This window comes from Choloepus didactylus, chromosome 18 (assembly GCF_015220235.1).
Source record: "Choloepus didactylus isolate mChoDid1 chromosome 18, mChoDid1.pri, whole genome shotgun sequence".
Lineage (NCBI taxonomy): Eukaryota > Metazoa > Chordata > Mammalia > Pilosa > Megalonychidae > Choloepus > Choloepus didactylus.
In genome coordinates, this window is record NC_051324.1 from 48,166,917 (window position 1) to 48,193,909 (window position 26,993).

Consider the following 26,993-nt stretch of genomic DNA (forward strand, 5'->3'; position numbering starts at 1 on the left):
ACAGCTTTGCTGGATACAGGATTCTTGGTTGGTGGTTTTTCTCTTTCAGTATCTTAAATATATCACACCACTTCCTTCTTGCCTCCACGGTTTCTGCTGAGAGATCCGCCCATAGTCTTATGAAGCTTCCTTTGTATGTAATGGATTGCTTTTCTCTTGCTGCTTTCAGGATTCTCTCTTTGTCTTTGACATTTGATAATCTGATTATTAAGTGTCTTGGCATAGGCCTATTCATATCTCTTCTGTTTGGAGTACACTGCGCTTCTTGGATCTGTAATTTTATGTCTTTCATAAGAGATGGGAAATTTTCATTAATTATTTCCTCTATTATTGCTTCTGCCCCCTTTCCCTTCTCTTCTCCTTCTGGGACACCAATGATACGTACATTATTGTACTTTGTTTCATCCTTGAGTTCCCGGAGACGTTGCTCATATTTTTTCATTCTTTTCTCCATCTGCTCCTTTGCGTGTAGGCTTTCAGGTGTTTTGTTCTCCAGTTCCCGGGTGTTTTCTTCTGCCTCTTGAGATCTGCTGTTGTATGTTTCCATTGTGTCTTTCATCTCTTGTGTTGTGCCTTTCATTTCCATAGATTCTGCTAGTAGGTTTTTTGAACTTTTGATTTCTGCCATATACATGTCCAGTGCTTCCTTTACAGCCTCTATCTCTCTTGCGATATCTTCTCTAAACTTTTTGAATTGATTTAGCATTAGTTGTTTAAATTCCTGCATCTCAGTTGAAGTGTACGTTTGTTCCTTTGACTGGGCCATAACTTTGTTTTTCTTAGTGTAGGTTGTAATTCTCTGTTGTCTAGGCATGGTTTCCTTGGTTATCCAAATCAGGTTTTCCCAGACCAGAACAGGCTCAGGTCCCAGAGGGAAGAAATATTCAGTATCTGGTTTCCCTGCGGGTGTGTCTTAGAAAATTGCTCCACCCTTTGATGCCTCGGGTCACTGTGTTTTTCTGCCCAGCAGGTGACGCCTGTTAGCCTATAATTCTTGACTGGTGTGAGGAGGTATGGCCGTGTTCCCCCAGGCTCTGGGGTCTGGTTGTGAATGGAAAGGGCCCCACCCCTTTCCTCCTAGAGAAGACAGACCCCCCAGGTGGAGGTCATTAGCATTTCAATGGTCTCTCTCTCTGCTTGTGCTGTGTCCGCCCTTCCCCAAGTCACAGCCCTGGAAACTTAAAATGACTGGGGCTGTCTCGGAGCCGAAAAAGAAACAGATAGTCCCCTTCAGACCCAGTCAAGGCGACCCTCCGGCTCTCCCAGGTCAGTCGTCACCCAAAGCCTCTGTCTGTTTTTTGGGGCTGCGTACCTGTAGTGAGCAGTTCACACTCGCTACTTAAAACCCCAGTGGGAGCTCAGCTGAGCTGTATTCGCTTGCTGGGAGAGAGCTTCTCTCTGGCACGACGAGGCTCCGCAGCTCGGGCTATGGGGGAGGGGGTCTCCCGACCTGGTTCCGCAGGTTTTACTTACAGATTTTATGCTGTGTTCTCGGGCATTCCTCCTACTTCAGGTTGGTGTATGATGAATGGATGGTCTTGTTTGTCCCCCCGCAGTTATTCTGGATTATTTACTAGTTGTTTCTGGTTTTTTGTAGTTGTTCCAGGGGGACTACTTAGCTTCCACTCCTCTCTATGTCGCCATCTTGCCCGAGTCGCATTTACTTCTCTTTTAAGGCAGGAAGTAGCCATTTAGGTCAGCATAGTCTCTAAGCTCTACCTTAGAGATGGGAAAGGAACTTCATTCCATAGACCTGAGAATTAATTAGATAACTGTGGGGTAGATTGCTGCCTATTTTCCTGCTATTCCTCAAAACAAAACAAAACAAAACAAAAAACAAAATGCAAAACAGAACATTTCAGAGTAAAGTATTTTTGATAAACATATTAAAATGATAAATGACTAGCCCTGGGAAGGATTAATAAATGCTTGACCTTTGGGTTCCTGATAGATGAGATCCTAGGAATGAGAGCTGTTTCAAATGGTTCTCCAATTACTTTTTTGATCAAAGGGGCTTTTCTTCCTTGAATAAATGGAATTTTTAATAGAAGCCTTGTGAGCCTTTCACTTGGCAGTTTGCAATGGAACATTTGTCTTTGTCTTTTTAAGTGATACTGTGAGAGTAGCTAGAGAGACTCAAATCTGCAGTTCTCTTGAGTGATTAGTATCCCTTTTTTAGTACTCCTTATGTATGTGGTTCCTTTGGGTCTAGTACTTCAGTTTTTTTTTGTTTGTTTGTTTTTGTTTTTTAAGTCACAGGAGTTCAGCTTCCCTTTTGCCTTTTGGGGTGGAATCTTTGTAACATCTTTAGAAGTTAAAGAAGGAAAGATTCTATTGGATTTTCTGTGCCTAACATATATGTGAATGCGTGAGACTCACAGAACTGCTCTTTCTGTCCTCCCTTAACTATTCTGTGACTAGTTGAAGACTTAGATCTTCTTGAAGGGTGTGTTATTTAAACTTGGTTTTACTATGGCTGTCTTTTCTTATGGTCTTCCTAGGATACCTTGGAGTTTATTATTTAAGGATTAATGTTCGTACTTGATAAAATATTTTTATATCTTTTTTTCTGACCTGAATATATTTATTTATGATTTATTATTGTTTGACAGAAGCCTCGTAAGACCTAATTTATGTCTTATTGAAGGCAACATCTTTCTTCCCATTTATTGTGGGGCAAGCAGGAATAGGTGGCTTCAGGAACCTTTGACTCAGCTTTCCAACAAACTACTCTCCCCAACTAAGAACTGTTATTAAAATGTACAAAACGGCCTTCCAGTTCTTTCTAAAGTAAGCTTTACATTTTTACTTCTCCATAATTTTCCATTGGCAGGAACCTTCAGCCTGTGGTGTCATCCCAAGTTTGAGGATCGCTGTCAGTCAGTGGTAGAGTTCATTAAGAGGGCCATCATGCACTCCAAGAATGGGAAGTTTCTCTATTTCTTGAGATCCAGGGTTCCAGGTAAGGCTGTAGTTACACTAATTATTGGGTATGACCTTGTGTGGTACCAAAATGTCTCACTGCCCCAAAAGTCACACTAATGTAAAGGTTTTTGTCTTGACTGTTATAGCAGCGACTCTTCCTATAGGGTCAAGTTGATAATCCCCTGCTGAGCATTAATCCCTCAACATTTGAGGAGGAATTCTTGCTCATCAACCACAAGAATGAGAAAGTTGATCCCACCTTTCAGGGCTAGGCATGATGTAAACCTTTGGCACTCAAAGGTATTTCCTCGTCCCTGATCCAAGCTTAATACTTAAATGTGAAACTGAGAGGTAAGAGCTCTCAGGTCATTTCTGTAGAATAGGCAAGGTAAAAGAGTGTTCATTAGAAAGGTGAGCGTCAAGGAAGTTGAATTCAATCCATCCTGTTAGGGAATACCTGCTGTGGGCTTAGACCATGTTGTACTAAACATGTTGTTAGAGAATAGATAGTGTTTGTTGTATGTGAGCACCCCTACCAGTTTTGAATACAAAGACTTCTCTCCATTTGAGAGCACTAGGCAGTTCCCATACTTTCTGCTGTTCTTCCTGCTCACTAAATAGGGAGATATCTGTGTAATCTATTGAAGAGGGGGAAAGGATGGTTTGGAGGAATTTGCTTTTATTGTGTTTGGAAAAGTGAAAATAAGGATAAGCACATTAATGTGAGAAATTTATAAGATTAAAAAAAACAGAACTTAAAGTGGGAACTTCATGCTTTCCCATTGAATCAAATTAAGATTCTTAAACAGGGTGCCAAGAAATTGTTCTAAAAAGTAGAAGTTTCAGGGGAGCCTCAGGCAGAACATCAGTCACAGAATTGAGCCAGGTTACAGGAATGTTTTTTTTTGTAATCTTGATGATTTAAATAAGGCATGACAGGGTGTGAACTGTATTAATTCTCACTTCATTTAGTATTTGCCTCAGTGCTGTCAACACTGTTGGGGCTCATGCAAATGACTTGGTTAAAGGAAAGAGTTAGGCTCCTTCCTTAAGAAATTGCCTCCACTTAACAGTTTTTTAAAGTTTGTGGCTTTTTTGGGGGCAAAGGGGTATTTATTTAACAAGCATTTGTTGAAAGTAATCTGTGCTTCTGAGTATCAAAAATAAGCCACATCTCTGCTTTCAGAGAGCTCACCACCTCAAAGAGGGGACACAGGTAGGAAAACAAGGGCAAGAAGGCATGTTAAAGGCAATAAAAGGCATGGCGGGGATCGACAGGGGAAGCCTTCTGGACAAATTGGGGAAATCTCCTCAGGAATGATTTGGACTCTGGAACATCAATCTGCCTGTAGAGTGTTGAGGGACTTCATGAATCTTGGACACCTCAGGTGCAGCTCACTTCATCCTGCAAATATTTATTGATATTATATCTAGTCCTGTCTGCAGAAATTTTAACTAAGATTCTTAACATCATATAAGGGCTAGATCTTATAATGACTGCTGCTATTTACTGAGGATCTATCATGTGCCAGGCACTTTGTCAGGTTCTTTATTTAAATATCTCTAATTTCTTACAGCAACTGCAATGGAAGACAATAGATCAGTCTATTATGAAAACAACAGATAATACGATTTTCATTTTACCAGTGAGAAGCCGAGACTGAGAGTCAAAAGTTAAGTTACCCTAAAGGTCACTTAGCTGATCGTTGCTGAAGCCAGGATTCAAACCCAGACCCAATTGACTCCAAATCCTTTGTTTTATTCACCATCATTCAGTTATAAGAAAAGGTAGCAATAATCAAATCGAAAATTGAGTGTACTGGGATCTGTGGAGACAACATATCACAGGCAGATTGTGTTGATTAGTGGGGGATGTCTTCTAGGACCTTTGATGAATCCTCCAAGTAGGATATCTATTTGCACTTAAAATTGTAATCAAGTTGAGAAGGCAAAAGCAGGGTTAGTATTTGCCCCTGGAGCCTAAGTGACCTCTGAATGGTTGGGACAAAGAACGCAAAGCCAGTGTTCTCCATTACCCTCCTTTGCTCATCATAAAGGTGTAGGTCTTATAAGAGGTTGACTTTATTAGGGGAGAGGATTGGAGTGGGGAAGAGGAAAGTTATTAGCATCTAGGTTGGGTTCTGTTGGCCCGTGCCAGGGATTTTAATTCTGTAGATTCTAGAAGAAGGCTTGTGTGCTCAGGCTTTGGGATGAGGGTAACTATTCCTGTAGAACCCGACAAGGTGCCAGGTGTTATTTCATTTAAACCTTACAAAACTCTTCAAGAGGATAGTATAGTCTCGCTTTTTACAGATTAGAAAACTGAGGTGCACTGAGTTTCAGAGCCAGGATGCAGACTCAGGTTTTTCTGGTTCAGATCTCAGAATTGGATGCACTAGCAGGTATTAAAAGGATGCCAGGGATCACAGGAATAGCAAAAATAGGACTAATGGGAAAGTTCTAAATAGTGTCAAATAGGGAGCAGAATAAAATTAATTAGAATAAACTGAATAATTCCATCTGGCAGACAGACCTTTGGTTAAGATGATGATGCCTGAGCTTGGTTTCCCCTTATACCTTTTCATCGTAATATTGGTACGTGGCCCCAACAGTCTGGCCCTATTCACAGTTATAAACTTAACTTCTGACACCAGACAACAGTGTCAAAAAAGAGAATATGAGTAGTTTAGCACAGAACTTTTTATGCTGTCGGAGCCAGAACTCAAAGTGAATGTGTCTTTAGTTGGGAGAATCTTCATCATCTGTCAAGTGCATGAAGAAAAAATACCTTTAAAAAAAAATCACACTTTGAATTGAACAGCTCTTTAAAGAAATCATGTACTTCCTCTTTTGTAACCATCATTAAACTTATAATGACTTGCCCAGCGACAGTCTTCCCTGTATACCAGGGTTTCTCAACTCAGCACAATTGACATTTTGGGCTGGATAATTCGTTGTTGTAGGGGACCACCTGTGCATTGGAGGAAGTTTAGCAGCATCCCTGGCTTCTACTCACTAGTTCATTAGAACACTCTCCCCCATCCCCCACCCCCTCAGTTGTGGCAATCAAAATTATGTCTCCATAATTTGAAAACCTATTTACCATAGGGGTTAAGAGTGTGGGTTTTGGAGCCACTCCTGGCCCTGCTACTTAATAGCTACATGACTTGGACATGTTACTGAACCTCTCCTGCCTCAGTTTCCTCATCAGTAAAACAGAAATGGTAATAGTAAGTAGCTTATAGGACTGTTTTGAGAAATGAAAGAGATAATTCATGTAAAATTCTTAAGATAGCGCCTGGCACAGAGTTAAGCACATAACAGATGCTACCTTTTGCTCCGTGATCTCTCAGATGTAGGAACTTAGGAAATGTTTAATATGGCATCTATAGTAGTCTCCCAGCCCTATGCCTGGCACAAAGGAGATACTCAGGATATATTTGTTGAATGAATAAACGAGCCCATGACACTCTGGGTGGTCCCTGGGATATCCTTTTGTTGTCTTATCTTCTCTGTCAGATTGCCAGATCCTCTAGGGCAAGAACTGCCTTTTCCTTTACCCTAGGTTATTTTGTATATTAGAACTCTCAAATATTTGCTGATAAGATATTGTTCATATTCAGAAGAGATGGTTTCATAGATGCTTGAGAAAGAAGCAATGACTCCTTCTCTGGGGACATGTGACTCCTTCCCAGAGTCTCTGTGCTTCTCCCTAGGGAGTGGTTTGTCCTTGTTTCATGGGCACAGAGACATGCCCTTAGTTAGGCTCCCCTCCTTCCTCCTGCCACATGCCTAGTGTGCAGCCCCTCTAACAGCTCTACAGGCCTCTGTCAGGTCTGTTTGTAAGCCAAACTTCTGGCTTATTTTCCTTTCTGTGTTCATTTGTTTAGTATACAGAATACCATGTACCCGTCCCACATCCCCAGCAGCCATTAGCCCATGGCCAGTCCTGCCCTGTCCACACACTGTCTTCTCCCTTGTTGCAAATCATTACTGTTTTAAGTAAATTTTGTTGAAATATAACATACATAAAATTGTACAAGTCAGTTATTTTGTTCAACCCTTATTATTTTGGAGCAAATCCCAGATATTTTATCATCTATAAATATTTCATTATGTTTCTCTGAAAGATGACTTTAAAAAAATAAACTTTATTTTAGAATGTTTTTTCAATTTATAGAAAAATTGCAAAGATAGTACAGAGTTCTCATATACACCACACCCAGTTTCCCTTATGGTTAATATCTTACATTAGTATGGTACTTTTGTCACAATTAATGAACCATTATTTGATACATTGTTATTAACTAAAATCTGTATTTTATTTCAGATTTCCTTACTTTCATCTAATGTCCTTTTCTATTCCAGGATACCTCATTACATTTAGGTTCCTCTTAGTTGTGACAGATAATGACTTAAGCAAAAACAACAACCAAAAAAAAAAATAAGCATTTATGATACCATTTCACACCTAAAAAAAATTAACAGTGATTCCTAAATATCATCAAATATCTGGTCAGCATTTCTATTTCCAGTTATCTCACACATGTCAATTTTTATTTTAACTTTTTATTTTGAGATAAGTTTAGACTTAACAGAGAGTTGCAAAAATAGTACAGAGTTCTTGGATACCCTTCGCCCTGCTTCCCCTAATGTTAACATCTTACGTTACCATAGTAAAATTATTAAAACTAAGAAATTAACATTAGTACAATACTATAAACTACTTGGGTTTCACCAGTTTTTCCGCTAATGTCTTTTTTTGTTCCAGGATCTAGTTGAGGGTTCCACGTTTCTTTAGTTGTCATGCCTCCATTGTCTCTTCCACTCTGACAGTTCCTTGGTCTTTCATGATACTGACAGTTTTGAGGAGTACTGACCAGTTAGTAAAGACTTGATCCAGTTTTTATGGTGTTTTTTTTTTTTTGGCAGGGAAGAGGGATAACACTACTTCATAAATGATATTGTATCTGTTTTTCTTTTATTTTTTCTCTTCTTTCTTTTATTATTTTAAAAAATTATAAAATAAACACAAAACCACACAGAAAAATGTATATTTTAATGTATAAGGTGAATACCACCAAGAACTAGAACTTTGCCAGTCACTCCAGAAATTCTTCCATGTACCCCGTCCTGGTCTCCATTCCTGACTTTATAGTAATCACATCCTTGCATTTTTCTATTAATGCTTTTATCACCTAAATATGTATCCCTGAGCACTATATTTAGTCTTGCCTGTTTTTAAAATATTTGATATGTCTTTTAAGTGTTTCTTGATCTATAAATTTCTCTTCTGTCCGTTTCATTTCCTTACAGTTTATCTATTGAAGAATTGGGGCTGATTGACCTGTAGAATTTCCCTGAATTTTACTGATTGTATACTCTTGGTATAGTTCAGCATATTGTTCTGTCCTGTGTTTCTTAAAAATTAGCAGTAGTCTGGCCCAGACTCAGGTTTGATCCCTTTAGCAAGAGGTATAGGTAGTGTTTGGCATGCTATAGGACGCACGTAACGCCGAGTTGCCTCTTTCTGTGATCTCAGCAGTCATTGAAGAATGATCTTAGCAGCCATTTATTGGGGTTTGCAACATGGTGATATTCTAATTTTATCACTTTTTTATTTATTGGATAGAATACTTTTGATAGCGACATTGCCAATTCATATAAAAAAAGCAGTTTTCTTTTCCTTTACCTATTTTCAAGATAATATGTTCCTTATCCTTTGAAGGTGATTGTTTAAAAAAAAGTATTAGTTTTGGAATTATAATTGTGGAATTAAATATTCATGGAAATAAATATTCATGGAATTAAACATATTTGATGGATTTTAGTCCGTTGCAATTATTACCATTATTGAAGTCCAAATTGTCCCACCTTTGGTCAATGGAAGCCTCTTCGTGTTTGTGTATATGTTTTTTCTTTTTTTTTGTAATGCTGTATGACAGCTTGACAGATATAATTCTCATACTGAACAATTCACCCATTTAGAGTGTAAAATTCAACTGTTTTTAGTATATTCAGAGTTGTACAATAATCACCACAATCAATTTTAGAACATTTCGTCACCCCAGGATGAAGACCGATACCATTAACAGTCACTCCCCATTCACCCCTGGCAACCATTAATCTACTTTCTGTCTCTATGGGTTTGCCTATTCTGGCTATTTCTTTCATTTAGTATAATGTTTTCAAGGTTCATCCACATTGTAGCTTGAATCAATACATATAATATTCTGTTGTATGGAAATATCACATTTTGTTTATCCATTCATCAACTGTTAGACATTTGGGTTGTTTCCATTTTCTGGCTATTGTGAATAAGGTGGACATTCATGTGCAGGTTTTTGTGTCAACATGTATTTTCAGTTCTTTTAGGTATATACTTAGGAGTGAAACTGCTGGATCATATGGTAACTTTATGTTTAACTTTTTTTTTTTTTTCCAATTTTATTGAGATATTCACACATCCAAAGTATACAGTCAGTGGCTCACAGAATCATCACATGGTTGTGCATACATCCCCATGGTCAGTTTTAGAACGTTTTCATTACTCCAGAAAAGAAACAAGAATAAAAAGTAAAGCCCTGATCTTCCCATACCCTTTATGTTCCCCTCCTATTGTTGACCCATGTTGTTGGTGTGGTACATTTGTTACTGTTGATGAAAGAGTATTAAAATGTTACTGTTAACTCTAGTCCATAGTTTGCAACAGGCACATTTTCCCCCTATAGCTCTCTATTATTAATTCCTTGCAATTGTCATACATTTGTTCTACATCATAAAAGAACTTTTAGATATTTTTTTATATTTGTACATTTAATTACAGTCATAGTCCACCACAACATTCACTGTGCTAAACATTCCCATGATTTAATCTCCACCTGTCCTTCAGGTGACATACATGACTCTAAACTTCCCCTTTCCACCACATTCACACACCATTCAGTACTATTAATTATTCTCACAATAACGTGCTACCATCACCTCTATCCATTTCCAAACATTTAAGTTCAACCTGGTTAAACATTCTTCAATGTTTAACTTTTTTGAGGAGCTGCCAAACTTTTTTCCAAAGTGGCTGTACCATTTTACATTCCTACCAGCAATGCACAAGGGTTCCAATTTTTCCACATCCTTGCTAACACTTGTTATTGTTCATCTTTATTATGGCTATCCTAGTGGATGTGGAGTGGTATCTCATTGTGGTTTTGATTTGCATTTCCCTAATGACTAATGATGTTGAGCATCTTTTCATGTGCTTCTTGGCACAAAGCTTTTTTATTTTGATAAAGTCCCTTTTATCTATTTTTCTTTTGCTGCTTGTGCTTTTGGTGTTATGTCTAAAAGACTTTCCCTAATCCAAGGTCACAGAGGTTAGCGCCTATGTTTCTTCTGAGATTTATAGTTTTAGCCCTTGCATAGGTCTATCATCCATTCTGAGTTAATGTTTTATATGGTTTGAGGAGGGGGTATAATTTCATTATTTTGCATTTGACTGTCCAGTCATGATAGCTACATTTGTTGAAAAGATTATTCTTTACCCATTGAATTGCTTTGGGACCCTTGTCAGAAGTCAGTTGTTATAAATAAATGCATGGGTTTATTTCTGGACTCTCAATTCTATTCCATTGATCTACATGTCTGTCCTTATGCTAATACGAAACCTTCTTGATTACTATAAATTTTCAGTAAGTTTGAAATTGGGAATTGGGAATCCTCCAAATTTGTTCTTTTGTTTCAAGTTTGTTTTAACTCTTCTGAGTCCTTTGCATTTTCGTAAGGATTTTAGGATCATCTTGCCAATTTCCACAAAGAAGTCACTTGGGATTTTGATAGAGATTGCACCGAATCTGTAGATCAATTTGGGGAGCTTGCCATCTTAACAATATGAAGTCTTCTGCTCTGTGAACATGGGGTGTCTTTCATTTATTTAGATCTTCTCTAAATTCTTTCAATGGTGTTTTGTAGTTTTCAGAGTTTTGTACTTCTTTTGTTAATTTTTTTCCTAAGTATTTTATTCTTTTTGGTGCTATTTTAAATAAAATTGCTTCAATTTCATTTTTGGTTTGTTCTTTACTATTTATAGAAAAACAGTTAATTTTTTTATATTGCTGTTGTATCCTGAAGTCTTGCTGAACTCATTTAATAGTTCTAATATGAATTTGTTTTTAAATTGTAAAAATAATGTTTGTGGTAAAAATGTCAGAAGGACACAAGGTATGTAAGGAAAAGTGAATCTTCTACCATTCCACCCGTACGCCCACTCCCAAGAAGTATGCATTGTTAGTAATTTGTTTCATTGTTTAGTTCTTCTTAAAATATTTCAAGCTTAAGAATAGAGTGGAGTGTTAAGAAATAGTACTTCACCATTAGCAGAAGACTTCCTTTATTTTTTCTTCTTGATGGACTACATAGGGGGTCATCAAAACTCCCTAGTTTATTCCCTATATACTTGTACTTCTAAGAAAATGATACCCTGATTGTGAAACAGATGTGATTCCTAATCTGATTCTGTCCTCAGGGTGCAGTTTGGTTGTTGAGGTGGAAGAGATTTGTCACCCCTAATCCAATCCTGGGGTAGGGATGAGAAAAATAGTGAAGTGGCTGGAAGCTGGACTCATGCTGAGGACCAGGAGAAAGTTGCTGATGATCCCTGCTCCCCATTCCCCAAACCCTTTCAGCTGCACTGGTGTCTTTTCTTAGATTTCTTCCCCTTCCTAATCTTTTCTGTTAACGTGCTCTGGCTGCCAGACCTCGAATCGTTTGCTGTGTTTGGGGGAAAACAACAAATGGTCCGGTCGACAGCAGGGAATATCAGAGAATTACCAACTTTCAAACTATTTGTGAACTTCAAAGCTAAAGGTGGCACAATTAAATAAACAAGTATATATGGTCATTAAAATTCAAGTAGGCAAACAAGCTGATAATTGTAAGCTGCTTATTCTGATCTCTTGAAGCACAAGTCCTATAGCACGGTGTCTTTGGGAGTAAATAATTAGATACATAGATTATGTTTATCTCTGAAACTTCATATTGAATTTAGCTATATTAAAACCAACCCCCAAAAGCTTTCTGTTGCCATAGTTTAATTTACCTGTGAGGGAAAGTGTAAATTCAAAGAGGCATTTGAACCCAAACTCATTTTTTAAAACTACTTGCATTTAAATATATTCAAGGGAGAAATCTATATGTGAGTTCTTCCCCCCACCCCACCCCCTTTTTTAATGGCACGTGAGGAGAGGACTAACCATGTAGGGTGGAGGAGGGCTGTAGTGCTTTGTAGTATAAGTCTTAGATTTGAAGGGGTGGGTTGGAGAGGGTGGGGACCGGGCAAGGCTGGTTGTGACTCAGGTGCCGTGGCTGTCCAGGAGGGCCCTGAGCCAGTCAGACGGACAGGCGCTCTGCAGAGACCCTTGGAGAGCAACTGTAAGAGGGTTCTGGGCTCACAATAATTCCTCCTCCGGCAGACCAGATGTTTTAGGCAGGCCGGCTTTATTGGTTCTGTGCTATGAGCAAGTTCTCTAAGCTCACTGAGCCTCCGCTTCTTTATATGTGAGATAGGGATAATGATGGTAACTGTCTCAGAGTATAGTTTTGCATATTAGTTGAGTTGATGTTTTTAAGATAAGCTCACTTGTTTAATAACAGTACAGTCTCTTTCAATTTTTTTTTTTTTTTTCTGAGAAAGTCAGTTGTTAGTGACCATCAAAAAGGCTTTGGGAAGCAACCTGCAGCTTTGATTTCTCCTTTTATGCCTTAAAACAGACTTTAAAAGCTGTTTGAAATTAGACTATAGTAATGGATATTTTATTTTCCAACAAGTTAAGTTCACAGAATTGCTTTTGCAATTCAGATTCTTCCTCAAAACAGTTTGCTTGTTTACTTTCCATAGCCCCTTTGCTTATTGAAACCAAGATATTCTTTATTCCCTTGAACCTGTTTCAATGTCCCTGTCATTCTGAAAGTCTCCATTCTGTGGTGGTGACCCTTTGAGGATTGGGAGTTCCCAGCACAGAACCTGCTGATATTGGTGAACATAAGAGTGTGGGGGCTCCCATCCCACACTCTCACTGGTCGACATCAGTCAGCAGGCACTTTTTTTTGAAGCTTAGGAAGACTTTTTTATTTACAGTTTAAAATGTTACATTTCATATACTCTAAAATATTTCAGTTGTAATCCTAGATGCTACTGTGGCCTGATACTACACAGGGACTAACAAACTAAATGTAAAGGAACTGTTTTCAGTTTCTAGGCAGGTCATGGAAATATAAACCACGTAGCTACAGTTTTCACAGCAGGCATATCCAGAATTGCTTTAAACATGATAAACATCCAGTTTTGAGTATTCCTATGCTAAATATTCTTTTTTTAAAAAAATGCAATCTTACTGAGATACACTCACACACCATATAACACATCCAAAGTATACAATCAGTGGCACATAGTATCATCGTATAGTTGTGCGTTCAATGCCACAGTCAATTTTCGAGCATTTTCATTACTCCAAAATAAAGAAAAAATATCTACTAAAAAAAAGAAAACCCATACCATCCCATACTCCTTATCCCCCCTTATCATTTGTCTATTTTTTGGTCATATTTTGTTACTCATCAGTCAGCAGGCACTTTCGCACTCAGTAGTACTAATTCCAGCTTGCCCAAGCTACTATAGTTGCTTTTCTTTTTTTTCTTTTCTTTTTTTTTTTTTTAATTCAGTTTTATTGAAATATATTCACAAACCATACAGTCATCCATGGTATACAATCAGCTGTTCACAGTATGATCATATAGTTATGCGTTCATCACCACAATCTATTTCTGAACATTTTCCTTACATCAGAAAGAATCAGAATAAGAATAAAAAATAAAAGTGAAAAGAGAATACCCAAACCATCCCCCCATCCCACCCTATTTGTCATTTAGTTTTTACTCCCATTTTTCTACTGATTTTTTTTCAATTTTTTAACTTTGTTTATCAAAAAATTAAAAACAAACAGGCAAACAACAACCAAAAAAACCCCACAACATTTCAAACAAAGCAATGGATTAAGGAAAACAAATAACCTAAAATAATTACTTTGCTTCCAATATGTTCCTACCATACCCCAAGAAAATTAATAAACCATGTCCAAACAAAGGAGTAAGAAAAACAAATAATCTAAAATAACTACATTGCTTCCAACATGTTCCTACCATACCCCAAGAAAATTAACAACCCCTAAGAAAACAAAGGAATAAGAGAAAAAAAAAACCTAAAATAACTCTATTGCTTCCAACATGATCTTACTATATCCAAGAAAGTTTACAAACCATAATCATTCCTGAGCATTCCCATAACATTGAGATTACCCTCCATGGTTTATCTGTTCTTATTAGATTATCATTCCCCCTCCACTAATTGGTATCTCTAGGTCCCCTACATTCTACAGTATAAAACATTGTACATTTTTCACAGAATTCACATTAGTGGTAACATACAATATGTCTCTTTTTGTGCCTGGCTTATTTTGCTCAGCATTATGTCTTTTTTTTTTTTTTTTTTTTTTTTTTTAATCTTCATTTTATTGAGATATATTCATATACCACGAAGTCATACAAAACAAATCGTATTTTCGATTGTTCACAGTACCATTACATAGTTGTACATTCATCACCCAAATCAATCCCTGACACCTTCATTAGCACACACACAAGAATAACAAGAATAATAATTAGAGTGAAAAAGAGCAATTGAAGTAAAAAAGAACACTGGGTACCTTTGTCTGTTTGTTTCCTTCTCCTATTTTTCTACTCATCCATCCATAAACTAGACAAAGTGGAGTGTGGTCCTTATGGCTTTCCCAATCCCCTTGTCACCCCTCATAAGCTACATTTTTATACAACTGTCTTCGAGATTCATGGGTTCTGGGTTGTAGTTTGATAGTTTCAGGTATCCACCACCAGCTACCCCAATTCTTTAGAACCTAAAAAGGGTTGTCTAAAGTGTGCGTAAGAGTGCCCACCAGAGTGACCTCTCAGCTCCTTTTGGATTCTCTCTGCCACTGAAGCTTATTTCATTTCCTTTCATATCCCCCTTTTGGTCAAGAAGATGTTCTCCGTCCCACGATGCCAGGTCTACATTCCTCCCCGGGAGTCATATTCCACGTTGCCAGGGAGATTCACTCCCCTGGGTGTCTGATCCCACGTAGGGGGGAGGGCAGTGATTTCACCTTTCAAGTTGGCTTAGCTAGAGAGACAGGGCCACATCTGAGCAACAAAGAGGCATTCGGGAGGAGGCTCTTAGGCACAACCATAGGGAGGCCTAGCCTCTCCTTTGCAGTTGCTTTTCTTTTAAAAGCATTATCCTTTTGTCTATTCCTGTAACCCAGCCTAACATTTCAGAAGCAGGAAGAGGAATATAAGAGTTGGCTAAACCTGGTTGCTCAGGCCTGAAGTGAATGGGAGGGGTGATGGGCTTGTAAACTTTGACCCAGCTGTTGCCTTCTACTCACCAGTCTCTCTTTTGGAATTTGGTGGGGATTCCTCTGAACTTTCCCACTCTTACCCTTTCCTAGAGTCCTCACACTCAAGATTTTGCTGCGTGTGCAGAACAGGTGTCTCCCAATCCCAACAGGGATGCCTTTGATTCTTGTCCTTCCCTAAGAACCTCAGTCCTGGAACTGGCCACTTGGCTCCAAGCAGAGTCTCCAGCTCCACATTGTTCACTGGGCTCTTCTGAGGAACTGAGACAAGTATTAAGAGTGATGCTCAGGAGGCCGTTTGCAGGGGAGAATAGAATCCCTTGGATGTGAAATATGGTAGTGATGCTTTTGCAAATGGAAATCAATAGTTCTTTGTGGAAAGGAGCTTTTGCACAGAACAGATAGATGAAACTATAAAGAAGCCCATTTCCCCTCTCTGGGTTCTCTTCATAAGAAAAGTTATAGCTAACTGCATTGTTCTCTCTGACTTATGTCCCTTCATTTTCATTCTTGAAGGACTACCACCAACTCCGGTCCAGCTGCTCTATCCAGTGTCCCGATTCAGCAATGTCAAATCCCTCCAGCACCTTTGCAGATTCCGGATCCGACAGCTTGTCCGGATAGATCACATCCCGGATCTCCCACTGCCTAAGTACAATGGGGTCATTAGGGTTGGGGCAGGAAGGGGGCTTAGTTACAAATGTTAGTGAAGCCTGTGAGATAATTGCAAAGGCTGAGCCTGGCATAAAACATTCACAAGCATCATCATCCTTTCACTTCCATTGTGTCTTAGCACCTAACTCTAGAATTGTCACATTGCAGTCAGAAGGGAGGAAGGTGTTTGTGTTGGCCTCCCTTCTGCAGTCTCTATGAAGAGTGGAGTGGAAGTGATAAGAGTGTGGGAGATAGAATTTTAAGTAAGAAAATGGTAATTTTGTTGGGTCAGCAAAAGAGTCTTTGGTATAGTCTCAACCATATAGGGATTGAAGAAGGAAGGGTTGTAATCTATAAATAACATTTTGTGTGTCCCTCTTGTTTGTTTTTCACAGACCTCTGATCTCTTATATCCGAAAGTTCTACTACTATGATCCTCAGGAAGAGGTATACCTGTCTCTAAAGGAAGCGCAGCTCATTTCCAAACAGAAGCAAGAGGTGGAATCTTCCACGTAGCGAGGGGCCCCCTGCTGTTTTCTACGAAGGGTATGAGCTCTGTGCCTCATTGTCAGGCCAAGTCTGTTCCTGGGCAGTTATTATCATGCATTAACTCACACACACACACACACACACACACACACACACACACACACACACTCCTTCCCTGTTAATATCCCTGATCCAGGCATCTGCCCATAGAGGAGAAATATGATTAAAATAGTCAGGTACTTGGCCTCATTGGGAGAAGAACAGACAAACATGAGAGGCTTAAAGAATATTTACCAAACAATGTACAAGCTAATCACTGAATATCAGTGAGGAGGACACACAAGTGTAGCAGAGTGTGCAGCCTTCTCTCGTACTTTCTTTGGCTGATCTCCCTGATACTGCACAAATGATATAGCAAACAGGAAACCCAAGGGGGAGAAAACTTCATCAAAGGGAAAACAAATATGCTTTTAATTGCAGTGGATATACATGTCAGTGAAAGTGCCATCATATCCCACAGCTCAGAATATGGAGACGAGGTAAAACGGCTCACATTTCTACTTAGAGTTCCATTTGGGCCACTAAAAAGTAAATTGTTCAAGAGAATAAATGAATTAACCAAAGAGTTCATTTATTGAAGAAGCTGTTTTCCCATCGCTACGTTAACTGATTTCTCATTTCTTTTCCCATAAAATACCTTAGAATTCTAGTATGTACAGTTGAAGTGTTAGTCTTTTAAATTGCATTAAAGTGCTTATTGAAAGATAGAGGCAAGTAGGGAGCGGAATTACCAGAGAACTGTGATTCTGATTGTGCTGGTCACGTGCAAGATCTCACATTCTAGTGATGGGCTGCCAGAGTGTAGTTTCCATCTTTCTGCTTAGTCTGGATGTTGCTCTTAAGTACTGAGTACTTCTGCTTCTCTTCTAACCTTTTCTCTTCCCATCCTCCATACAAAAAACATAAGGTGGGAAACCCATGGGAGCAGTGGCTAAAATGAAAGAGGGGCTTTAATCTCTCCCCCCTCTCTGTAGTCTTCATAATGGAAGAAAGTGTTTATGTTTCATGTTTTTTCTTTAGTCATGGCTAAGGTGAACCTAGCTTTGTGTCTCCTACTAGCTCTGGGTGAAGGCATGGAGCCAGGCTGATAAGGATTAATAAGGGGAGAAGAATGAAGAAGAGAGATCAAGCAATGGTAACTCTGGGAGGCTGCAGAGTTTTAACTTAAAGGATCCTGGACTGATGGCACAATCTCTTAACCATATCTTCAGTTATATGCAAATTGCATGCCCTTGGAAGTGACTCCTAAAACATTTAAGTGCTATAATGACTACGAGGATTTTTCTGCTTGGTGGCTTATAGTAGAGATTAGAGTAGGAAGACAGAAGGGATCAAGGGAGGTCCACCTACCTGACCACACCCTTGAGGAATAATTAGAATCCCTCTGTTAGAGCACTGCTACTTTGGGTGCTTTGCCCTAGGAGGAACCTACAGGAACACTCAGAAGAAGGCATCAGGATGATGCAGGGCTCTGAATTTCCTCATGTGGGGAATAAATGAAGGGAATAGAAATCCAAATAAACTGGAGCATAGAGGTTTGAGGGTGTAAGGGCTTGATAGTTGAAAGAGTTATTTGATGGAATACCCTAATGAAGAGGGATTAAATTTATTCAGTGTGGTTCCAGGGGCCAGGACAAGGACCAAAATGGATGTAAGTTAAAAGAAGTTAGATTTCAGTCCTACTGTAGAAGAACGTTTTTAATAGAGAGGTCCAAAAATGGAATGGTTTTCTTCAGGAGCTATTGGGTTCCCCTATTCCTCATTCATTCAGCAGATACCTATATCCCAATGTGCATTGGGAATAGTGCCGAGCTATTTATCTACTAGTTAAATCATGCTTTGGAAGATAGTACCTTTTTGTATGTATGTTATGTTTCATAAAAAGGAAATAACTGAAACTGTGGAATTGTAACTTATACTATTGTTTGAAATTTGCTAACTGCTTGTTAAATTGCACTTGGAAAATTATCACTTTTATGTATATATGTTACATTCTACAATAAAAAATGATACCAAAAAAAAAAAGCTTGGTGAACTCAAGACATAGCAATAAAAACTAGCCAGAGTGAAGCAGATAAAAAATACTGTTAAGAATGAAGAGACCTGAGACTCTATAAAAAGTTTTACTCACCAAGTTTATTCTTCAGAAACTTAAATCCTTCAGAGAACTCCTATGCCAGCTAAGTCCCAAAACCCAGAGGCAATAGCCTCTTCAAGAACATCAAACAGATGTGTCCCCCTTTCCCATAATGTGAAAAACATAAACAAGTTACGGTGGTCACTGCCTAGACATCCCCGAAGTTCAGGAAAGTGTTTAAACTAGAGGAAGGGGTAGCAACAGACAAGATGGAATTTAACAAAGGATTATGAATACTGAATCTCTATATAATTTTCTTTTTCTTACTTTCTAGGGTATTAGATTAGCTAGAAAGAATTGAAATGGTGGAACTATAATACATAGCATCCTTTGAAATTTGTTATATTGTAATTTGAAAGCTATCACCTTTGTTTATATCTGTTATATTTCACAGTAAGGAAATAACTGCAACTATGGTGTTATAACTCATAACAACTTTGGAAATTTCCTATATAACTATTTGTTAAATCATACTTTGAAAGATATTTATATATATGTTATATTTCACATTAAGGAAATAACAGAAAATGTGGAACTGTAACCTATAATCTTTGAAATTTGCTAACTACTTGTTAAATTTCACTTGGAAAATTACCACTTCTATGTATATATGTTATGTTCTACAATAAGAAAATAAGTCAAAAAAAGGAAAAAAAAGTTAAGGGAAAGAGGAAGAGAGAAATCAGGCAGTGCAGTAGTATGTATCTGTTATTGGCATCCGAGTCATGGGCTGCTCAGGCCCCCTCCTGACAGAGGCCAGTACTACACCCCCATTCAGCCAGTGTTTGTGGAAGCATTTGGCTGTCCGGGCTCTGATCTCCTTTGGAGCTGTAATGCCTCCATCTCTAGGGGCCAGGCTGTTCATTGTTTTGGCTCTACTCTTTTGAACCATTGTAATTTTTCTTCCTTTTGTACCTAGGCATTTGGCTCTAGTTTTGAAGAACCAAATGAAGCTACCACAAAAAGAGGAGAAACGAGAGAGAAAAGGAAGCATTGGGATTCTCTGCGCAAAGACTTTGGTTCCCTTCTGCAACCCTGGGGCTCGGAAGAAGCACATAACCATATTCTCTGAGTGGGGGCTCCATCTTTCAGAGCCCCTGTGGTATCCTGGAACTGAATTAGCTCCTTGGAAAACTGGAAGATGTCTCTACACTGTTTGTTTTGCAGAAGTTTTATTTTTGATATTTCCATTTCTTGGTGTGGAAAACTCATTTTAAAGGCAGCTTGGGTTTGTGGTTATTGTGTTGAAAGTGGTGTGAGAGATGAGCAGGTTGGAAGGAGAGAAGGGAAGGAGAAGGCATTGTGAGTTACAGTCATTCAGCTGGTGCCAAAGGCAGGTTAGAGTCTTCACCATGGACCTGGAAGAGAGAGGAAAAGGGGTCAGAGCAGTGCAAAACAAGATTGGGAATTTCTGAGGGTTGAGAATCTGCTTCTCTACAAGTAGCTTCAGTAGAAACAGGAAAGAAAGGAGTGGGGTAGTCTTGAAGAGAAAATGCGTGGGCACAACAGGCAAATGGCCTTTGCTGGGAGAAGCAGAGACTCCTCTCACAACCTCTTTTTAAGGGTTAGGAACCTGATTTCAGAATCCCCTCTCATAGAAGCTGTGTTGGGTTTGTTTTACTTAACTCCTGAACTCTGTGACCGCAAATTAGCCCTATTCTCCCCCCGCCCTAACCCTTCCCCCGTTGCGGTAACCACATTTCACTCTGGTCATGGTGACATTGTCCCTGTTGCTTCTGCCAGCGGTCAAGGCAGTGGATTTTCTCATCACCCAAGCAGTTCAGAACTGCAGTCATGGGCTGCTGAGGTTCCTGGAACATACTTCCGGATTCCCAAGGGCAAACTGTACCCACGACTTGAGAGTCAGTGTTACCTCCACAGGTGTGTCAGAAATGAAGCTACTGTAGCTGTGCCCTTCCTAGAGAAGTCTCTCTGTGTCTCAGCCTCAAAGGGATCTCCTTAGAGAGGAGGAGAGCATTGCCTTTCCTGCTTTTAGATTTATCACTGTTGTCCCACATCTGGGATAGGAGGGAGTAAGGGCTTCTTTATTTTCCTTGTTTCTAGCAACCCAGACATTTCCTAAATCAGATCCTGTTTGCCCTCCATTCATTGAGAAGTCTGTCAGATGCTGATTTGGGAGTTGCATATCTTCCAAGTGGAAATGGAGGAGGAGAGAGGAAAACGCCAATGCTTTTCAATGGTCTTTAATTTTTTCTTAAGCTGGCAATTGCCAAATCATAAAACATTTGAGTTTGCTTTCCTGTAGAGTTACTCTGGGGAGAGGGTGGCTATTGACATGTGAAAATCTAGCTGTTTGGTCTTTATTACTCTTTTGCAGTAAATGTTCCATGAGACTGCCTTTTTTGATTGCTCTGTGCTTGTATCTGCCTCATCCCATGAGATAAACAGTATGGTCAGGTTTCTGGTTTCCTGGTGGTTTGGGGTAAGACCCCAGTATCATGGTGGTTTATGGGACTGCCTCATCTGGAAGTGTTGGCCCTCTGCCTCATACCCTGTGTGGCGTGACCAGGCTTCCTCCTTGTATCTTAAAAGGGGGGAGACCTGCATCAGTCCTGGCTGCAAAGTGGTGGCCTGTCAGGAAGTATCTCTTCTCTGCTTGCCTTCTATGGCAGTGGAATTAAGATTGTGATCCCAGAAATTGGCTTAACCTGTGCGTCTTGCTGCTTGAGGCTGCAGATAACTTGCCATCTTATGGAACATGTCACTCTACCTGCAGCCTGAAGTCTGGAATCCATTGAGATCCTGAGTGGCTGATGGGCCATTTTTAAAAATTATTTTTTAGTGTTTGTTTGCCTGGCTGTGGGATAGGTACTGTATATATATATACAAGAGATAGCAGATGTGATACCTGGCTTAAGGGAGCTTTTAGGTGACTGCCACACATGCAGCAATTGGAGAACGATTCAGTGTGGCAGAGAATCAAGAACTGTCTTGAAGGTGAGAGTGGATACGATCGGGGTACTCCAGATGGTCTGGGAAGTCTTTGTGATGATGACATTTGGATCTTAAAGCGTGGATAACATTTGGATAGGTCAGCTAAGGCAGGACAGTGAGATGAGAAATGCGTGAACAGAAGTGTGGAAGCGGAAATCCGCGTGGCCTGTACCCAACAGTACCTAGCCCTGAGTTAGAGCAGCGCCGTTGAAGAACCCTTTCTCGGTGCAGTCATCAAGACTGAAACTTCTGGTCATTAGGCAGGTCTGAATGCTGAAGGGCTTGAGATGGTCAGGTGGATCCCAAAGCCACAATCAGGGTTCCTGCCCATCACCAAGGACCTCGCTGTTGCCAGCGCAGGCTATGTGAGGGACGTGGAGCCTCTGTGCCACAGGACTGGCCGTTTCCCTGGAAGAATTCATACACTCAGGTACAAAACCAAACCAGCTGAGGCGGCATGACCCAGCCTCGCCATCCACCTTCTTTCTTCTCCAGGGAAGGATGGTGTTTAATTGTATCCATGATCTGACTGTTTTAGTCAGAGCCCAGGCTCTAGCCTAATTACTTGTCAACAGAGTGGGCTGCAAAGTGGTAGTGCAAGAGGAGACAGTCTATCAGGCATCTGTGCTCGGTTCCTATGTGGGCGGCCATGTGTGGAGCAGGTGAGGAAATGAGGAGGCTGAGGTGCCTGGCATGGTGGAAGCGAATAGACAGAGCCGGCGGGGGGGAGGTGCAGCTGGCCCTCTCATCGGCCCCATCTTCCCTATCTGGGACTCCCTGCCCCTTTCTTTGCTAGTGTTGTGTGGTGCTAATTGAAATGCAGTCCACAGAGGGAACTTACTCCTTTTTTGTTGTTGTATTTTCGAGTCATGAATTGGAAAAGGTTCTTACTTCTAGGAACCTACCATTTCTCAGTTGTCGGGTGGTGACGTAGTACCCTCAGGCTGCCAGTAGAGGGACCCTGCCCATGTAACCCTTATTTGTTTATGATTGATCTGCTGTAACCTTCCTCAGGACAGGCATGGACCAATGTGAGCTAGTGACAACTACTGCTACAACTTACAATTACTTGAAATGTGGGCTGTGGTGGGGAGCACAGGAGTAGGGAGGATGGGGGCTTTTAAGTGGGTGACGCCTGGCTCGTAGGGAGTTTGGGACCACTGGCGATTCCTGGGCCTGATTACCTGCCTGTGCCTAGCTGTATTGAATGTAACACTCTGGAGCGAGAGCCGTGGACTGCAGCCCCCACCCTCCTGAGAGGAAGGCTTGGCAGGCAACTGCCTCCTTCCTTCTCGCCTACTTTTCAGTTGGGCTGAATTTGTAAGCCCCTTATTAAGGCTAGAAATGATATGAAGATAGCTGCAAACTTCCCTACAGTCCACTTCTGAGAAGAATTGGGGATTGGGGAGTGGCCAGAATTCCGAGCCAGGTGTGAGAAACTAGAGTAGAGCCAGAAATGCCCTGGGGTGCCAGCCTTTTCACCCCTGGCTTGGTTGAAGCCCTCTGGTCCCTGCAAGAAGTAGAGAGAGGAGGAACTTTTTCCTCAGGTTCCTTCCCTTCCCTGCTGCTGCTCCCTTAGCTCTGAGCTTTGAAGGTGGAGGTCTGGGCTCTGGGATTCAGCTCTCTGGCCACTGTAAGGTTTAAAAGTTGTGTGTATGCGTCTGTCTGTCTGTCTGTCTGTATTCATTTGCAAAAGTTTTGCCACCAGTTGAGGTGTTGAGAGAATCTCCAATGGGGAGAGACCTGACATTTGATTTCCACTTTTAAGAGAATGACATGCCCCCTGTCCCTAAGAGAGGAGCTTTTGAGTTAGACATTTTCCCTATGGGAATCCTCTTGGTTTGGTTCGTGGGAAAGAGGGGAATGGATAAGTGATTTTTATCTCTAATTGTCAACACAACTGTTCTTACACTGAATTTGTGCTATTGCATACATGTAGCCATCTTTCTTTTCACTGCAGCAGTGTTTATCAGTAGTTCAAAATGATTTATTTGCTCCTGGGGAGTAAAACCTTTTTTTTTTTTTTTTGACTACAAAACTGTATGATTCTATTTATATGACATTCTGGAAAAGGCAAAACTATTGGGACAGAAAACAGATCAGTGATTGCCAGGAGCTGGAGGTAGGGGAAGGAGATTGTCTTAGTTTGCCAGGCTGTTATGACAAATACCAAACAGTGGGTTGGCTTAAGCATCAGGAACTTATTGGCTCTCAGTTTTAAGGCTAAGAGAAGTCCAAAATCAAGGCATCAGCAAAGTAATTCTTTCTCCCCAAAGTCTGTAATGTTCTGGTGCTGACTGCCAGCGGTCTTTGGGGTTTCTTGGCTTGTATTCCTATCTCTTGTCACATGATGATGGCCTTTCCTTTGTCTTCTGGGTTTCGCTGATTTCTGGCTTCCAGCTTCTCCATGTGGCTTTCTCTGACTCTGCCTGCTGGTTTCTCTCTCTTTATAAGGCCTCTAGTGATCAGGATTAAGACCCACCTTCATTCAGTTGGGTCACACCTTAATTTAAAATAACATCTTCAAGAGGTCCTATCTACAGTGGGTTCAAACCCAAAGGAATGTAGTTTAAGAACATGTCTAAATTGGGGTACATAATTCAGTCTACCACAAGACTCAATTACAAAAAGGCATAAGAGAACTCTTGTGGTGATGGATACATTCTTTATCTTGATTGCAGTCACTATATGTGTCAGAATACATGGAATTGTACATTAAAAAGGGTGAATTATACCTCAACAAACCTGAATTTAAAACAAAAGTAAAATGAGGGTGCTAGAAACTTAATTATAACTAGTTATAAAAATTCTGATTCTATTACTTTGGGAAGCCATTTACATCCAGATACACAAAATGCTTTAGCTGCTTCTTTGGTACAAATGTTTTCTCTGAGTTAGAGAGCATCTTTGTGATCATGAATGATTACTACCGCCTCCTGCTCAATGATCTTTGAGATCCTTTACTGGGAGTCATATTCCCGGACAGGTTCTTTTTAAAGCCATTTCTATTTGGCAAGGGTTGTACATTTTCTTGATGCTTCAAAAGCGTTCCAAGCTGAACGACTTTCAAAATGCAGGGCACAGACAGCCAGCAAGCTCTTCCTGGCATCTTGTAATATGGGAAGACCCGACCTCGTTATCTCCCAAAGAGAATATCCAAAGCTCAGCCATAATTACCCGACTCTGGAGTCTGGCTTGCCCTTTCTTAATGCTAAGCAGGCTGCTGCTGAATCAGAAGAAAGCCTTGAGAAGCTTTTCTATTTGAAATGGCAACAATTTCCAGGGTAAGCATTTGACTGACATTAGCAGGGCTTCCCATTTCAAAATCAATTTGCAACATTTCAGGTTTGAAAGGTAAAGGCCAAAGGGATAAGAGCCTGGTTTTTTGACAACAGAACTATATTACCTTTCTGATCTGAAGGAGATTTTTTAAAAATAACACACACTCACATATTCTGATTGAGGCTTTCCATTTTTGTTTTAACTTGGGAAAACTATTTCAGTTTTTTCTATAGATTTTCAAATATTTATTTTTGAAAGTCTTCATAATGGAAATAATTGAAGATAAAGATTTTAAATCCCCAGCCATTAAACATTCTTAAATGAAACAGTTGGTCTTTTTATTAGATCTCTAATCTGTCCCTTTTGTCAGTGCAGTAAGGAGATGAGGCAGTCAGATCTTACAATTTCATAAGGAAAGCCCCAATCTTAAGGAAATCTTTTGAATCCTCTGCTTAGCAACTGTGACCATCTTGAAGCTGAAGACAATAAAATTCTTTTTTATCTTAATCCCCTTAATTTTTTTTTAAATTCATTTTATTGAGATATATTCACATACCACGCAGTCATACAAAACAAATCGTACATTCGATTGTTCACAGTACCATTCCATAGTTGACATTCATCACCAAAATCAATCCCTGACACCTTCATTACCACACACACAAAAATAACAAGAATAATAATTAAAGTGAAAAAGAGCAATTAAAGTAAAAAAAAGAACACTGGTGCCTTTGTTTGTTTTTTTTTTTTTTTCCTTCCCCCATTTTTCTACTCATCCATCCATAAACTAGACAAAGGAGAGTGTGGTCCATAAGTCTTTCCCAATCACATTGTCACCCCTCATAAGCTACATTTTTATACAATCGTCTTCAAGATTCATGGGTTCTGGGTTGTAGTTTGATAAAAAGAGTTTTTTATTTAAAAAAAATTTTTTTTAAATTAAAAAAAGGAAGAAAAGTCCCTCGCCCCAGTATGATAGCTATGGAGTTATTGGGCCACAAAGCTCAAGAAGGCAAGGTCAGCTCTTCCAGTCCCCCCATGATATATCCTGTTTTGACACTGGAACCTTCATTCTCAGTACAAACCTGCAGGAGGCCTTGAGAAAAGGGACAAAAAGGCTTCAGAGGAGTGAGATAGGGATTGGGCCATAGGGGCAGAGGCACTGGGGACTTGGGTGCTGCAGTTAAAATAGAGTAATGAATTGTGTTTAAAATATTGATTCTCTAATCTGCCATGCAAAGACCTTTCTTTACATGCAGGTTTCATATTGTCTTTGTCCCTTCTGTTGCTTCTCACCTTCCTGGCAGGTGTTGCCCAGTTCCTTCCTGTTTCCTTCCTGTCCTCTCTAAGCCTTCTGCCCTTCTCACTCCCATCTGCCTCCCAGGAAGCCAGTCCTACCTGCTGAGTTTGTCGACAGCCTTCGTTCCCATTTCATCTCGTTTTAGAGGGTCCCTGGAACTGCTCCCTTCCCCTCTCCCACCCTCTCCTCCACAATGCCAAGAGGCATCGAGGGGCAGGTGCAAAGCAGCCGGCCGTAGCAGGAAGATGCGAATGATTGCAGCTGGACTGCGATGGTAGTTTCTCCTAGAGATTGAGCGTGAGGAAAACTTAGGACACCCTCCATCACATTTCAGGATACTCATCAATGCACAGCCCTGTGCAGCACTGCTGCTTAGCTCCCTAGCAGCCCCGCTGGCGCAGGAAGGCTGGTCTGACTACTCCATCCCTGGTGCTCCCTTGAGCTGGGACCTGCCCCTCACTGTTATTCCCAGAACCTTTTCCAAGGGACAAGGAGAATTCGGGCACTGCTCTCTGGGCAGGCTGGTTGTTGGAATGCTGAAACTGGTGCTGCGTATGGCACAGCCACTGCGATACATTTTTTGGTTGTTTTTAAGAAACCCAATGAAGAGGGATGTCGTTCTGAGCTCAGGGTGGTTGCCTGTTCTTCACCTGAAGGGGAGCCACACCTCTGCAACCACTTCTGTCCTCGTTAGCCACCCCTGCCCTCCAAGCCAAAGCGTGGCCTGGCT

At 40.2% G+C, this 26,993-nt stretch overlaps 1 protein-coding gene across 3 annotated transcripts in view; it reads left to right on the forward strand.

Annotated features, from left to right (window-relative positions):
- SOCS7 (suppressor of cytokine signaling 7) overlaps positions 1 to 25,574 on the forward strand; it is a 44,363-nt gene extending 18,789 nt beyond the window's left edge. For all 3 annotated transcript variants that reach the window (XM_037809046.1, XM_037809047.1, XM_037809048.1), the window contains 4 exons: positions 2,834 to 2,962; positions 15,903 to 16,038; positions 16,436 to 16,586; positions 19,646 to 25,574. In XM_037809046.1, the coding sequence (XP_037664974.1) occupies positions 2,834 to 2,962; positions 15,903 to 16,038; positions 16,436 to 16,556 (386 nt within the window). In that variant the 3' untranslated portion in view covers positions 16,557 to 16,586; positions 19,646 to 25,574. The remainder of the gene's footprint in view (positions 1 to 2,833; positions 2,963 to 15,902; positions 16,039 to 16,435; positions 16,587 to 19,645) is intronic.
- Positions 25,575 to 26,993: the final 1,419 nt, after the last annotated feature.